At 41.8% G+C, this 17192-nt stretch overlaps 1 protein-coding gene across 1 annotated transcript in view; it reads right to left on the bottom strand.

Annotated features, from left to right (window-relative positions):
• The window catches only part of LOC136860967 (uncharacterized), a 701781-nt gene that overhangs the window by 628052 nt on the left and 56537 nt on the right, over positions 1-17192 (bottom strand). The window contains exon 2 of the mRNA XM_068226024.1: positions 9549-9844. Within this exon, the coding sequence (XP_068082125.1) occupies positions 9549-9844 (296 nt within the window). The remainder of the gene's footprint in view (positions 1-9548; positions 9845-17192) is intronic.

Below are 17192 nucleotides of genomic sequence, written 5' to 3'. Positions count from 1 at the left end.
AGTCCTGGGTGTCTTAAGATGTGTCCTATCATTCTAACACTTCTTCTCGTCAAATTTAGCCAAATAGATCTCCTCTCACCAATTCGATTCAGTATCTCTTCATTCGTGATTCGATCTATCCATCTCACCTTCAGCATTCTTCTGTAACACTACATTTCAAAAGCTTCTATTCTCTTTCTTTCTGAGCCAGTTATTGTCCATGTTTCACTTCCATACAATGCCACGCTCCACACGAACGTCTTCAAAAACATCTTTCTAATTCCGATATCAATGTTTGAAGTGAGCAAATTTCTTTTCTTAAGAAAGCTCTTCCTTGCTTGTGCTAGTCTGCATTTTATGTCCTCCTTACTTCTGCCATCGTTAGTTATTTTACTACTCAAGTAACAATATTCATCTACTTCCTTTAAGACTTCATTTCCTAATCTAATATTTCCCGCATCACCTGCCTTCGTTCCACTGCACTCCATTACTTTTGTTTTGGACTTATTTATTTTCATCTTGTACTTCTCGAGATCTTCTGCAGTCTCAGATAAAATAACAATATCATCGGCAAATCTCAAGGTTTTGATTTCTTCTCCTTGGACTGTGATTCCCTTTCCAAATTTCTCTTTGATTTCCCTTACTGCCCGTTCTATGTAAACATTGAAAAGGAGAGGGGACAAACTGCAGCCTTGCCTCACTCCTTTCTGGATTGCTGCTTATTTTTCAAAGCCCACGATTCTTATCACTGCAGACTGATTTTTATACAGATTGTAGATAATTCTTCGTTCTCGGTATCTGATCCCCATCATCTTCAGAATCATAAATAGCTTGGTCCAATCAACATTATCGAATGCCTTTTCTAGATCTACGAATGCCATGTACGTGGGCTTGTCCTTCTTGATTCGATCCTCTAAGATCAGACGTAAAGTCAGGATTGCTTCACGTGTTCCTACATTTCTTCTGAAGCCAAATTGATCTTCTTCCAACTCAGCTTCAACTTGTTTTTCCATTCTTCTGTAAATAAAACGTGTTAAAATTTTGCAGGCATGAGATACTAAACTAATGGTGCGGTAGTTTTCACACCTGTCAGCACCGGCTTTCTTGGGAATAGGTATAACAACATTCTTCTGAAAATCGGATGGGACTTCTCCTGTCTCATACACCTTGCACACTAAATGAAATAACCTTGCCATGCTGGTTTCTCCTAAGGCAGTCAGTAATTCAGAGGGAATGTCATCAATTCCAGGTGCCTTGTTCCTATTTAGGTCACTCACAGCTCTGTCAAACTCTGACCTCAAAATTGGGTCTCCCATTTCATCAGCATCAACAGCCTCTTCATGTTCCAGAACCAAATTATCTACATCTTTACCTTGATACAACTGTTGGATATGCTTCTGCCATCTTTCTGCTTTGTCTTCTTTCCATAGAAGTGGTTTTCCATCTGAGCTCTTAATATTCATGCACCTAGATTTCCTTTCTCCAAAGGTTTCCTTGATTTTCCTGTATGCAGCATCTACCTTTCCCAGGACCATACAGCCTTCGACATCGTTGCACTTCTCCTTCAGCCATTCTTCCTTAGCTATCTTGCACTTTCTATCCACTTGATTCTTTAATCGCCTGTATTCTTTTCTGCCCTCTTCATTTCTAGCATTCTTGTATTTTCGTCGTTCATCAATCAGGTCTAGTATCTCCTGAGTTAGCCACTGATTCTTAGTTGATCTTTTTTTCCTTCCTAACATTTCTTCAGCAGCCCTACTGACTTCATTTTTCATGACTCTCCACACTTCCTCTATAGTCTTTCCTTCAGCCTTTTCATTTAGTCCTTGTGCAACATGTTCCTTGAAACAATCCCTCACACTCTTTTCTTTCAACTTGTCTAGATCCCATCTTTTTGCATTCTTTCCTTTCTTCAATTTCTTCAAATTCAGATGGCATTTCATGACCAACAAGTTGTGGTCAGAGTCCACGTCTGCTCCTGGGAAAGTTTTGCAATCCAACACCTGGTTTCGGAATCTCTGCCTAATCATAATGAAGTCTATTTGATACCTTCCAGTGTCTCCAGGTCTCGTCCACGTATACAGCCGTCGTTTGTGGTGTTTGAACCAAGTATTGGCAAGGACTAAATTATGATCATTGCAGAATTCAACCAGCCGACTTCCTCTTTCGTTCCTTTGTCCCAGTCCAAATTCTCCTACTGTACTACCTTCTCTTCCTTGGCCTACCACTGCATTCCAGTCTCCCATCACAATTAGATTCTCGTCACCTTTTACATATTGTATTAAATCTTCTATCTCCTCATATATTCTTTCGATTTCTTCATCATCCGCTGAACTAGTAGGCATATAGACCTGCACTATTGTGGTGGGCATTGGTTTGGTGTCTATCTTGACGACAATAATTCTTTCACTATGCTGGTCGTAGTAGCTTACCCGCTGTCCTATTTTCTTATTCATTATTAAACCAACTCCTGCATTTCGTCTGTTTGATTTTGTGTTGATAATTCGGTAGTCGCCTGACCACAAATCTTGTTCTTCCTGCCAACGTACTTCACTTATGCCAACTACATCTAACTTTAGCCTATCCATCTCCCTTTTCAGATTCTCTAACCTACCACAACGATTCAAACTTCTAACATTTCACGCTCTGAGTCGCAGAATGTCAGTATCCATCTTCCTGATGATCGCCGCCTCTCGTGTAGTCCCCACCCGGAGATCCGAATGGGGGACTAGTTTACCTCCGGAATATTTTACCCGGGAGGAAGCCATAATCAGTACATCATTCATACAGAGAGAGCTGCATGTCCTCGGGAGTTAGTTACGGCTGTAGTTTCCCGTTGATTTCAGCCGTGTAGCAGTATCAACACAGCTAAGCCATGTTGAGTATTATTACAAGGCCGTATCAGTCAATCATCTAGACTGCCGCCCTTGCAACTACCGAAATGCTGCTACCCCCCTTTCGATGAACCATTCGTTAGTCTGGTCTCTCAACAGATACCCATCTGATATGGTTGCACCTGCGGCTCGGCTATCTGCATCATTGGGACACGCAAGCCTCCCCACCACGGCAAGGTCACATGGTTCGCAGAGGAGGAAAATGTCCTTAACATTTGCAATTGATGAAATTAAATTATGGTTTCCTTCTAGGAACCTGTTTTATATAAAGGCCAAAGGCAGGCATTTATACACGTGAAGGCACAAGTTTTCCCAAGTGCACCGACAGTGCATTGTCCTACCTAAAAGGCTTGCAGTGGTTCGACGGTTCCAGAGTGGGCTTCCGCTGGACCAACAGCTTTGCACTCCGACCGACCAATCGAGCAGAGGTGGGGTGGCCGCGGCTCTGCCGAGGCTCTACGCGTCTGCATTCTGGAGGCGGAGAGGGCCTGGTCCCCACCGTCGGATGTCCTGAGAATGGTTTTCTATGGTTTTCCATTCTCCTGCACTAAGGGGAATGCCGTGACAGTTCCTGGTATTGGCCACGGCTACCAATCCTCTCACCTTCACGGCACATCTCCTCCACCGTAACAAATCTCCTGGCCTGAGAGACGACATCACCTTCTAAGAGGCCCACCTCCCCCTTCAGGGCAGGAATAAAACAGTTTAGTAGTAGTGGACCGAGCTCGATAGCTGCAGTCGCTTAAGTGCGGCGAGTATCCAGTATTCGGGAGATCGTGGGTTCGAACCCCACCGTCGGCAGCCCTGAAAATGGTTTTCCGTGGTTTCCCATTTTCACACCAGGCAAATTTTGGGGCTGTACCTTAATTAAGGCCATGGCTGCTTCCCTCCCACTTCTAGCCCTTCCCTGTCCCATCGTCGCCAAAAGACCTACCTGTGTCGGTGCTACGTAAAGCAACTTACAAAAAAAACAAAGTAGTAGTTGTTTTAGTGTCTCAACGGCGGACTAGCCGCCAGCGTCTTGGAACGGTGTAGCAGTCCAACTGATGAGTCCACTGTTACACTGGGGCGGAACGCTGGTAATTTCACGAATGAAAAATCCCCAAAAACTTAATTTTTAAAAATAATTTTATACGATATTTGGATTAAACAGGGCTTGAGTCTTAACTCAATTTTTAAATTGCCATCATCAGGCAGATTGTCTCTTTCAGATTTTGTTTCAAAACAAAAGTTACCGAGCACAAATGGTGTCTAACAATCGCCAATGAATTTCTAAACGTAGAGTCCCCTATGGTCTGGAAAATGGTGTCCGGGTTTTTGTTTATCCTTAAGTACAGTGTCTGTTTAGGAATTGTTCCTCTAGCGCCAATCATATGGCCAATGACTTCCCATTTTCTAATTTCATACTTCATTTCGAATAAATAATTAAATAAATAAATAAATAAATAAATAAATAAATAAATAAATAAATAAATAAATAAATAAATAAATAAATAAATAAATAAATTCATTAATGAAATAGACGGAGAAAATAAAAGGTTAGTTAGCTTTGGGAAATGAGCATTTATTTTCATCAACACTAGGGATGAAGTTATTAAACTAGTGCATTAATTCGGAGGCCAGAGAAGCAAATGACAGAGAGTAGAGAGATGCGGAAACCCACTGTAAGCGACAAACAGATAAATGATTAGACTCGTATGCTCTTGCAATAAGAAGAGAGGACAAGATGACGTCTAAGTGCTAACAGTGAATTGAAGAACATGACGGTAGTCCTTCTTTTCATCTCGGATTTGTAACTAAGCACTGGAAGGATAAAGCATACATTTTTCTACGCGAATATACATATAACACCAACTAACTGTGGAAATTAATAATTAATAAACTAAATATATATAATGTAACACAAAAGAGTTCTTCAACAACAACCTGAGCAATTCTCTTCATAGTATATAATGATTACATAGATTTTAGTGTGATTTAAATTTATCTTTGGGTCATTTTATGTAGATTCAGTCACTTGGTTGTGCATTTGGAGACATAACATGACTGTCATTCCAGCGTGCATTGTTTGAATGCTCCCTCAGGATGGAATTCCTTCACCGGGCAGGGGCCTGTGCGAGGCCTCCACTGGAATACACTCGCACACACACTTATAATCAACTACCTGTGTTGTCTTAGAAGATATTATGCCTACCTTCATCCTAATGTCATGAAGTGTAATGAAACAATACTAATCTTATTTGCTTTACGCCCCACTAATTACTTTTAAGTTTTGGAGGCGCCGAGGTGACGGAATTTAGCCCCACAGGAATTCTCTTGCGTGCTTGTAAATATAACGACACGAGGCTGACATATTTCAGCACCGTCAAATACCACCGGACTGTGCCAGGATCGAAACCTGCCAAGTTGGGGTCAGAAGGCCCGTGCCTCAACTGTCTGTGCCAGTCAGCCTGGCTAATTTTAATAGACATATTTTAATGTAGTTACCTCGTAAGTAAAAATGAAAATATATTGAATACATATTAAGGGCATAAGGAATATCAATACAGGAAATGTCTACCAGGTGAATGCATAAGTCCTTTCCGGTTTCAATAAGAGATGGCGCCAGCGAACAGTACGCAGCGTATGAATTTGACACATACGTCAGTTTGTTCGTCTGATATTAACCTACCAACATACACACGCACAAGTTGAGTCCGCCAAATACTAGCGTCTGTGTTGTATCGTTCAGTGATCATGTCGACGTTTGTGCCCGAAAAAGAACATTTGCGGCACGTATTGCTTTTCTTATTTAATCAAAAGAAAAAGGCTGTGGAAAGTCGTCGTTTGCTGATAGAAACATATGGTGAACACGCTCCATCGATTAGAACATGTGAGACATGGTTTCGACAATTTAAATGTGGTGATTTCAATGTGAAAGGGAGTTCGCGCTCTGGTAGACCACAAAAGTGCGAAGGCGAGCAATTGCGGCGAAACCGTTAATGCACAACGCTATCGCCAACAAATGATTAATTTCAATCATGCAATGATCGAAAGACGCCTTGAATGGGCCGGTAGACAGGGCAAAGTGATTTGTTACACGACATTGCGCCGTCTCACACAGCAAAACCAGTGAAAGCACTTTGAATTCGCTTGGATCGGACATCCTTCCGCATCCGCCGAACTGCCCCCACCTGGCGCCATCTGGCTATCACCTCTTGGCATCAATGGGACATGCGCTCGCAGAGCAGCGCTTCAGCAATTTCGAGGAATTTGGAGAATGACTCAACGAATGCCTTGCCGCAAAGGACAAGGAGTTTTCTGGCATGGTATTCATAAATTACGTGGAAAATGGGCAAAGTGTGTAGAAGCCGATGGACAATATTTTGAATTTAAGAAAATGAATTTCCATTGAGAATTACGTGTTTTCCTTACCACAAAACCCGGAAAAAACTTATCCATACACATGGTAATCAGTTTAGCTGTCACTCCGCAGCCCTGGAGATGTTTTCGATGGTTTCCCATTTTCTGAGCAGGCAAATGGTAGGAAGATACAGTAATCAAAACCATGACTGTTAGTTGTTACCTTTCCAACCTAATGCCGCATCAATCCTGTACTTATTAGTTGACCTTATGCCTCTAGGAAAGGAATATAATCTTTCAAGTTCCTATTCTAGATGTCTATGTGATAGTTATATAGGCCTATCCTACTGTTCTTACACTATGACTCAGTTATTAGTTTAGTGCCTTAACGTGGCCATCACATTAGGGTAAGTTAATTTCAAGACTAAAATAGTGGATTTACAAACAGAACACGTTACTTTAGAGTAATACAGTACGTTCGAAGGCCTTCGTAATCCTTCATTCCCAATGTCTGCACTTGGGTTTATAAATAAATAATAAATGGAAGATGTTTCCTTAAAATTAAGCAATGGGTTTGTTTCCTTACTTTGTAAAGTGCTATGCAGCTGAATGTTTAAGGCTTTCATTTATTGAGTAGAAACAGTTGTCCACTTTTCAACAAAATAATATTCACTAACATAGAACACTGGTTTCTGTTACGTGTCTATATTAGTCTACCCCCCGATAGTCCGACTCATTGGCTGAACGGTCAGCGTACTGGCCTTCGGTTTAGAGGGTCTCGGGTTCGATTCCCGGCCAGGTCGGGGATTTTAATCTTAATTCGTTAATTCCAATGGCTCGGGGTCTGGGTGTATGTGCTATCTTCATCATCATTGCATCCTCATCACGACGCGCAGATCGCCCATGGGAGTCAAACAGAAAGACCTGCACCTGGCGAGCTGAATCCGTCCTCGGATATCCCGGCACTAAAAGCCATACTATATTTCATGTTTTCCCCCGATACAATTGCATAACAGGAAAATTGTCCACTCGTGTCACCTACGGAGCTATATTTTACGGTAATTAATTAGTACGATAAATTCATAATTACAAATAATTCGTTGATCTTTTAAGATAAAGTAGATGTATCAACGACTCCATATCTATTCGTATAGCTGCATGAATCCACGCTATTGGTGATATCATATCACACGCAAATGATCGTAAACTATCCTTCGAATGAATTTATCTCCTCTGATAACGTGATTAATTGTTTATATCAATTACAAATTACACAAAGCAGGCCGGCTCTTTCGGATACAATAGATATCTCAGTCAGTTAAAATGATACTCATACTAATGTTATCTCTTGGATTAGTAATTATGTATTTAGTGTTTAATCATACTTATTTTAATACTAATATTAGAAATACAGTGAATGTTTGTTTATTTATTTGTTTGATTGTATTGTACCCTTTGGTTGCCATCCTATCGTCCATCGGCAGCATCGGTATAGCACTGCAAGGTTCCTATACATCTCAAGGGGTTACGAGTCTTTTCTTGTCCCTTCGTTGAATAATAGACAGGGTTCGAAAGGAGATATCTACTACTTGAAATATAATCCAAGAATATACTGGCTCAGGTTTATAAATTAAAATAAAATCGTCGAAGGAACTCTAATGATTTGAAGAATCAACAAACAAAAGAAATTAAACAATACAGATGATAATTATAAATTCATTCGAAAATAAGTAGACCTACTTCCATATGTTGAGTTCCACAAAATATTAACTGTCATTATTTTAAAAACCTGAAAATTATTACTTCTGATTCCGAATAATACCGTTGGTTGATTTGACTGATCCGTGAAAATTCCGTTTCCTTGATCGAACTCCGATTTTACCTTCAATTAGGATTATACACCGAATAATTGCCATGTAGTATATCAGACAAACACCAAATGGACCCTTAATCGAATCGAAACAACCTCCAGTTGTACTTGAGCTTGTTATAAAATTTGTCGTTTACCGACCTCCCCAAGGTTTCGAACCGGCGGACTGTCAGATGAACGGCAGCCGGGATCCGCAGCCGATATTTGATCTTAGAATATCAAGGGAAATAAATTAGTGTCAGAGTAATAACCAGTAATACCTTGAAGTGTCAGAACATTTGTATGGTAATTATATTCAGATTTAATAATTAGAAGGAAGAAGAAGCTTTTCAGTGAAGTTACATGTAGTGGAGAGCATTAGTCAGGCAGAGGGCTTGCGAAACGCGCCTACGAAAATATGTTTACAACAGAGGATGTTTGTTTGTTTGTTTGTGTATTGACAAGCAGAGTCTGATAGTCGGTATAGGAACAGGCGACTCGCCGACAAAGAGCACAAAGCCAGTACAGTTGTAATGTGGTAGAGACAAGGAAACAAAAGTGCAAGGAGTAGGACAGAGACAGTAGTGCCCAGAGGGCAGCACCTACTGAGACAATTAGTTCAGAATAGTAATTGAGAGCGTCACCAACCAGGCGAGTAGCTAGGTAACGCCCATGGGCCCAACCCCTAAGGTAGTGGGAAGGGACCGACCTTTGCTTCAAGGAGAGCAGATATAACCCTAAGCCAAGATGGCGCGGGGCTCTCTCGACCAGGCTCTTTCGAACAGTCAGTCGTATCAGTGAAATTGTACATAAGTGCCGCAGGGTAGAATTCGGATTTAGCGCGTAGCCGTAGGTTAGGCTCGTGAAGCAAGCTTTCGTCAGACCTACTTATTCAGAGCCTGTAAATGAATTTGTATATAGTGTACATAGTCGTCCTGGGTAATAAAGGACAGTGAAGCTAATTCATCTTTTATTTCGGGAGTTGCGGGACAGAGTTCGCACCTACATTTACCTCCCTACTATACCGCTCGGCAGGACAGGTGATACGCCAACTCCATCGGCCTGGTGTCCAATAGAATAGAACGTCTCACAGGATGGTAGGTCACGACAAATTGTCATAAATTATTATTTAATAAACTAACTTGCTTATCTACAAAGCATGGTGCCATGAATGTTTAGTAAGAGATCGAAGAAATAACATTATTGCCCCATGTTATATCATAACCCGACTTCATTGAGAATGTTTTACATTCAAATGCTTAAACACGCATTAAAATAACACTATTCAACTGAACCAAAAATATTTAATAAGATTCTTTAACTGATTTTTAAATTAAATTAAATGAGTAACGTTCAGGTTATGCACGAAATAAATTTAAAATGGAATATTCTTCCCGCTAGTAACCTACACACTTGTCATGTTTACCTGAAATTGATTCAAATTCTTTGTTGTAGTGAGCAGTGTTGACAGTCATGGTACTCACAGTTTTATCCTGAAGCAAACTGATGCGGCAGTTGAGGTTGGCCGTGCTCCCGGCTTGGACGGTAATGTTTGTCGCATTGGCCCCGACGTCCACCTCGTCGAAGTGCGGTCCCCAACGATGGTCGTGGTGGTGGTGCTTGTTGAGGGGAGAGTGCATGTCAAATATGTAGCCCAGCATGGGCGCTTCTGTGCGGTAGGTGGAGATAGGTGGCACTGCGGGAGCGGCCTCGTTATGGCTCTCGGCTGGCGAGGAGAAGGGAGGTGTGGGAGATGGTGGGCTGACGGTACTGCTTGGATCTGGAACAAAGAGAAGACAACAGTTTAAAAATCAGAAATGAAGAAATATGGACTTAACTATATTAACTATATTGTAAGGTAAAGTACGCAAGGCTGTTGAAACAAACTTATAAAAAAAATTATACTGCTGAATAAACACTGTCAGGAAACTTAACTACTGAATACAAAATGTTATGGAGAGTATAATTTAAGACTTCACAGCAGAGTACCGAAGTCTAAGAGCCTAGAGAAGCGGTAACAGCGAGAGCAGTGCCCGCAATTGCGAGCGGATGTAGTCGTCTCAAAGAAGTGGCATGATTACGCCTACAGAAACCAAACGAAACTGAATTCACCGGCTGTATACATGCTCAGGACAAATAAATAAATAGATAGATATGTAAATAAACCTAGCACACAAGAACCTCGTTTATCCGCCCATCATTATTCTGGATTTCCGGTTTATCTTTTTTTTTTTTTTGCTACTTGCTTTACGTCGCACCGACACAGATAGGTCTTATGGCGCCGGTTCATCCGGATCGAAGATCTTCTTCTTCTTAATCTGTTTACATTCCAGGTTAGGTTTTCCCTCGGACTCAGCGAGGGATCCCACCTCTACCGCCTCAAGGGAAGTGTCCTGGAGCTTCAGACTCTGGGTCGGGGATACAACTGGGGAGGATGACCAGTACCTCGCCCAGGCGGCCTTACCTGCAATGCTGAAGAAGGACCTTGTGGAGGGATGGGAAGACTGGAAGGGATTGACAAGGAAGAGGGAAGGAAGCGACCATGGCCTTAAGTTAGGTACCATCCCGGCATTTGCCTGGAGGAGAAGTGGGAAACCACGGAAAACCACTTCTAGGATGGCTGAGGAAGTAATCGAACTCCTCTCTACTCAGTTCACCTCCCGAAGGCTGAGTGGACCTCGTTCCAGCCCTCGTACCACTTTTCAAATTTCGTGGCAGAGCCGGGAAACGAACCCGGGCCTCCGGGGGTGGCAGCTAATCACATTAACCACTACACCACAGAGGCGGACCGGATCGAAGATAATAATTTATATTTACTTGTACAGTATTTCTTTTACGGCGTCGACTCTTCTTCAATGCCCTTTCCACCAAGGATCTTTAAGGATAGGACTTGAAAGTAATTCGGCCACGGTCTATGAAAGGTGCCGTCCCGGCGTTCGCCTGAAATTAAGAATAGAAAACCGTGGACAACCATTCCCAGGACGGCCGAGGTGGAATTCGAACCTTCACTCTACTGAATGCAATGCATAATTAATTCACTGGTGGTGAATTCGAAAATGAAACCGACGCACCATCAGAAGAAACAATGACTCATGGAGAGGCAACAACGCAGCTGGACAAACTGATAGCCTCTTTAGAATCCTTGACTGAATCCACGCCGGCAGAACTGTTGTTAGTAAAACTTCTTCGTGATCGTGCTCTGCGCAAACGCTATACAAATGTAAAACAGAAAACTCACACATTATTTTAGTGCATAAAACAGAGTTGTAAATGTAAGAAAAGTGTTCTTAAATTTTTGTACAATTGAAAAAGGTATTAGCCTACTATACAAGTTATGTTACTAGATTATATAATATGCACTGTATTTCCTTTTGAGTTTTCCGGATTATCCGGATTTTCGATAATCCAGATCATTTCCGGTACCATTTAATCTTGTGTAATTGAAACTTGCAGTCTTGTCTGTATATAGAATATTCTGAACTCTCCTTCGCCGTTTCATATTATTTACGGAACCAGTTCTACGTCACATGTGAACGAGTTGATGCACACAAAGTTTTGATGTAACTGTTGAACCGGAAACCAGTTTGCGGAATTTTCGAAGGTACATTTTAACTGGTTTCTTTTTCTTGTGCAAATAGCACTCGACCAAAAGTATACTCTGCGCTATGGTGTACTTATAAATCGCGATAATAACATTACAACATAACTTGAAAGTACAATCGTTACTAGTGAACTGAGCGACAGAGCTGAGCATCTGCTGCCTCAGCTGTCAACACTTCTTATCACTAGGCTTGATACAACAAGCCATATGACACTCGGTTGGGAATTCCCGCGGCCTCAAGTGTGAAGACTTAAACTATACTCTATATATACACAATTGTAGTGGATTTGTCTGTTGTTATATTGGAATGATTAATGGCATTATCGTACCCATCTAATGCGTATCATGAAAGGAAGGTGATTAAATACAGTAGAGGGTTACTTTAGTTATTGTCTCAGTAACACAAACAATTCTTCCATTGCTACTGATAATAAACAGGCCTATTACATTTTGCTTATACAAGGCGTCCTCGGTTCACCTGCAGGACCGTGGGTTCGATTATCTGTCCGTAAAATCAAAAATTTTAAAAACGGGGCTTAGACTACACTTCGGTATATGCACCTGGTCCTGAGGTTCACTCACACCACACTAAAATGAGTCTTTAGTAACTCCTGAAGTTAAATGTGCCTGGACCTAGAAATACCTACTCTCTCCCTCTTAGTGCTCATGTTACGGATAGTGGAAGCCTTTACATTCCGGTCCTCCAGAGGGTTCAGGCTTCACGGCTAAATGGTTAGCGTGCTTGCCTTTGGTGACAGGGATTCCGGGCTCGATTCCCGGCATGTTCGGGAATTTTAAATATGATTGGTTAATTTCGTTGACACGGGGGCTGGGTGTATGTATCGTCTTCCTCATCATTTCATCCTCATCACGACGTACAGGTCGCCTACGGGGGCCAAATCAAAAGGCCTTCATCTGTCGAGCCGATTTCCCTCGGACACTCCCGGTACTAAAAGCCGTACGCCATTTCATTTCATTTCATTTCATTTTTTCCTCCAGGGGAATTCATGGCCTTTGATTTGCTTTATGAAGAAATGTTTATTTATATCAGGGACAGTCTAAAAATGTGAAACCACGAATACCGAGCTCGATAGCTGCAGTCGCTTAAGTGCGGCCAATATCCAGTATTCGGGAGATAGTGGGATCGAACCCCACTGTCGGCAGCCCTGAAGGTGGTTTTCCGTGGTTTCCCATTTTCACACCAGGCAAATGCTGGGGCTGTACCTTAATTAAGGCCACGGCCGCTTGCTTCCCATTCCTAGGCCTTTCCCGTCCCATCGTCGTCATAAGACCTGTCTGTGTCGATGCGACGTAAAGCAAAATAGCAAATAGCTAGCTTCCTTCCTAGCCCTTTCCTGTCCCATCATCGCCATAAGACCAATATGTGTCGGTGCGACGTACAGCAACTAGAAAAAAAACATGAATAGATCATTTAGAGTAATCCGTCAGTACTTTTGAAATTCTGCTGGAGATTTTTACACTTCAAATGGGCTATTTAATTTCTACACAAGGAATTCTTCCGGTTTGAAAACTATTTGCCATGATAGCACAGGACACTAGGGCTACTAACGAAAATGGAACTTAGATTTCTGACTTGACTATTCAGTGATTTAATTACTACTATTGTAGTTACCAAAAGTCATATTCTCTCTCGCCATTATTGCCACCGAGACACTTTGCAAGACGTTCTGAAGACGAGAAATCTAGTCACATGATGAAAGAATAACTGATTCGTTTCGTAAAATTTATTTACACGTAGTATTTATAGCTTAGACTGCCCGAACACTCTCAGAATATATGACTACATCCACGGCCCATTAAACTCTGAACTATCCATCCACAGAGTAAATTGTTTCTTCAAGTTGCACAATTATTTCTGTTACGACGTTGTTAGAACGAGTGAAGAGTTGTGTGTGCTATCTTGTAACTTGAGGATTTCTCTCGAGAAATGAATCAATGGTAACTTCGCAAACTTAGAGATTTACAGTCTGTGTGGTTGAGCATCTCACAATGGAGCTGCAATTATTTCTACTGAAAGTTTGTGTAACAATCCTCTATAACTGTACAAAAATGTTACCTCATTAGTTTGTCTTTTTTCTCTTCAATGTAGCATCAAATAACGTTTCCTTTACGAACTCTACAATATACCAAACAGTTAATATTGCAAACTTTTGAAAAAGACCGAACCGTTTTCTTATCAGTTTAAATAATAGAATAGCTCAAGTCGTCAATGATGTCATATCAGGACGTCCACTTTCATAACTACGCACGGGTGTCTTTTTATTCACTTAACCCCCGCGGTCATTCAACCACTCTTATGGAACGCATTATACAGAATGTTTCCCAACATGTCGGAAGTAATCGGTGGATAGTAGTACACCTAGGCACAACACAAAATATCCTTATGAACATATGCCTACGATCGATCGTTTACTTGCCAAGCCTGTTTTAGTTATGAACTAGAACTAGAATGGAGTTCATATTTAGGATTAAGTTTGGAGTCACGCATATCGTTACGGAAATTGCACTACTTCGCTAGCGTGTGTAAAAAGGTTGATGTGTTATTCCTGGAGTGTTTTTACTTGTCCGATGATGAATGAGGCGGCGTGTCCAGGCGTGAATTCAGGTGATTGGTAGACATACTGTACATCTTCTTCTACCGCTTTTCCCATATCGGTGGGGTCGCGGGTGCGAACTGCATCGCACATGTGGACTTGGCCCTGTTTTAGGTAGGATGACCCTCTTGACACCAACCCTATTTGGAGGGATGTAACCACTATTGCGTGTTTCTGTGATTGTTGGTAGTGAAGTGTGTTGTAGGAATATGAAGAGGAAAGTATTGGAACAAACAAATACCCAGTCCCCGATGCAGAAAAAAATAATCACACGTGACCCGGTCGGGATTTGAACCTGGGACCCTCAGAACCGTAGGCCTCAACGCTGACCATTCAGCCAATGTGTCGGACGCTTGGTAATATACTGAGCACTTATTCAGTATCCCTGCTGGTGTACGGTGACAGCTACTCTATTCGGTATGTGCCAGGTAAGGTTGCAGCCAGAATACTATCGTACAGAACTGTAAAATGTGTAACTCGTAAACGGCCGGCTGTAGGTTATGTTCATCGCGACTCTTTATGTCAATATCCCCAAATAAGTTAGTTCCCATGTGTTTGGGAACATTCTGTAATCAGTTGAGGTCAACACATAAAAGCGAATAATTTTCCGCCGCGGTTTTAAAAACGTCCGCTTCTGTGGTGTAGTGGTTAGCGTGATTAGCTGCCACCCCCGGAGGTCCGGGTTCGATTCCCGGTTCTGCCACGAAAATTTGAAAAGTGGTACGAGGGCTGGAACGGGGTCCACTCAGCCTCGGGAGGTCAACTGAGTAGAGGTGGGTTCGATTCCCACCTCAGCCATCCTCGAAGTGGTTTTCCGTGGTTTCCCACTTCTCCTCCAGGCGAATTCCGGGATGGTACCTAACTTAAGGCCACGGCCGCTTCCTTCCCTCTTCCTTGTCTATCCCTTCCAATCTTCCCATCCCTCCACAAAGCCCCAGTTCAGCCTAGCAGGTGAGGCAGCCTGGGCGAGGTTGTATCCCCCGACCAAGAGTCTGAAGCTCCAGGACATTGCCCTTGAGGCGGCAGAGGTGGGATCCCTCGCTGAGTCCGAGGGAAAAGCCGAACCTGGAGGGTAAATAGATGATGATGATGATGATGGTTTTAAAAACACAACGCGTTCCATTTCTTAAGCGGAGTCGTGGCCGCAATTTGACATGAAACACAATGAGTGATATGAATAAAGCGGAGACGTATCTCTTGTCTTATAAATATTAAGACATGTCTCAAATGTATATGACTAAAAAAGCGATGTCTCAGCAGTGACCTGTGCTCCTTGAGACACAGCTCGTTAGCGTATTCTCTCGGAGACACATCTCCAAATGTATATGAATGAACTGGAGCTTAGTCTCTCTGAATGGAGACTGATCTCAGAATTTCTTGAGACTGCCCAGAAGGTGACTCAAAGCGACAGAATCAAGCTAAAAATGTGATGGCGGAGTTTAAGATGGTTTTACAACGGAGAAGAAACATTTATAAGGCAGGATGAGATTCTCTCGAACATGATTATAAAGAACTCTACCGCTTCCGGAAAGAAAATGTATAATGGTTAGCACACCATTTTCTGGAGCCAGTACACGAGACATTCATATTGTAACCGTCCAGGCTTCTCCAGCCATACTAATTTATTGTACAGTTATATTGCGTGATATCACTCGATATCAAGATGATCCGCCATCGGCAATTATTCATTAACAGATATTAATTTAACTTCAATCAATTGTAAGTAAGGCTTTTGGAATCATATTGTATATAATAGAACATCATTTATTATTTAAATTATAGATAGGAATTCATTATGTACTGTAAATATGGTCAATATGTTGAGACAGAGTTTGTGTCATCTCATACTTGTGTATACGGAAAAGTTATTCTTGACGCTGGAAATTTCGGATGACTCACTTGGGTTTAACTCATGAGTACTGTACTATACAGCGACCAGCGTGCAAGGCTAGCATGCTAGGAGACTACATCATCGCCACGGCTACTGGTTACTTGTGAAGAATGAAGAGAGGGAAGATATGATATGAGATCAAGGAATCAGATGCTTTGTTGTATAGAGACTGGGTATGGAGCTGTTACCAAGAGTGGGAAAGCCCGGGTATATTATTGCGCACGGAGCAGTCTCAACACACAATTACAATTTTTTTTTGAGACAGTGAGTGGTCGCTTCGAGACATAGTTTTTCGAGACAGTGTGTTGTCGCTTCAAGACACAGTACGTAGCTGCTGTGGTGTTGTCGGATCAGGGTGAGACGAAACAAGTATACGGCTTGTGATATATTCAGTAATTATTCTGGACGAAGAACTACGTTAGTTCAAGTCCACGGTACATGGTACAAGTCTGTATTGTATCAGTAGAATAGGTAAGTGGGAGTGAGATTTCAGATAACATGGAAAAATTCAAAACACTGAATGTTCTCCTCATACGATCAACGGCGACCAATTTTCACAAGCATAGGGCCAATGTCTAATTTAAAAACCAGGCAATTAGGGAATGCTAGTCCAGATAGCCCAAGCCATATCGCAGAAGGAAGGAAGGATGCCCATTGAGCCAGTCTGCAACGAGAAAAGGGAACGAGTAACCACGGAATATAGATGACCTCAACGGAAGCTACAAATTGGTGAGCCACAATTTGACAATGCAAGCAACAGTAAATTACATAAACGTTAAATTTTTAATTCCCTCCTAGCTAAAAGTACTTTTCCGACTCATCTCATTTTTTGTTTAATAAATTCACATGACCAGATATTGCGTTAATTTTCTTTCTCAAAGCGATACTTAATGGTTAATTATTTAAAATCCCACCCCTGTGATTTAGGTATAAGTCTCTATGCAAGTAAATATAAATTTTGCTGTACAGTTTTGTTTAAAACTGTAAAGCTGGCGCCCAAACATTACATAGAGACATGGAG

This window comes from Anabrus simplex, chromosome 1, assembly GCF_040414725.1.
Source record: "Anabrus simplex isolate iqAnaSimp1 chromosome 1, ASM4041472v1, whole genome shotgun sequence".
Classification (NCBI taxonomy): Eukaryota; Metazoa; Arthropoda; class Insecta; order Orthoptera; family Tettigoniidae; genus Anabrus; species Anabrus simplex.
The sequence above is the reverse complement of the archived record's forward strand: the minus strand, read 5'-3'. Positions and strand labels throughout refer to the sequence as shown.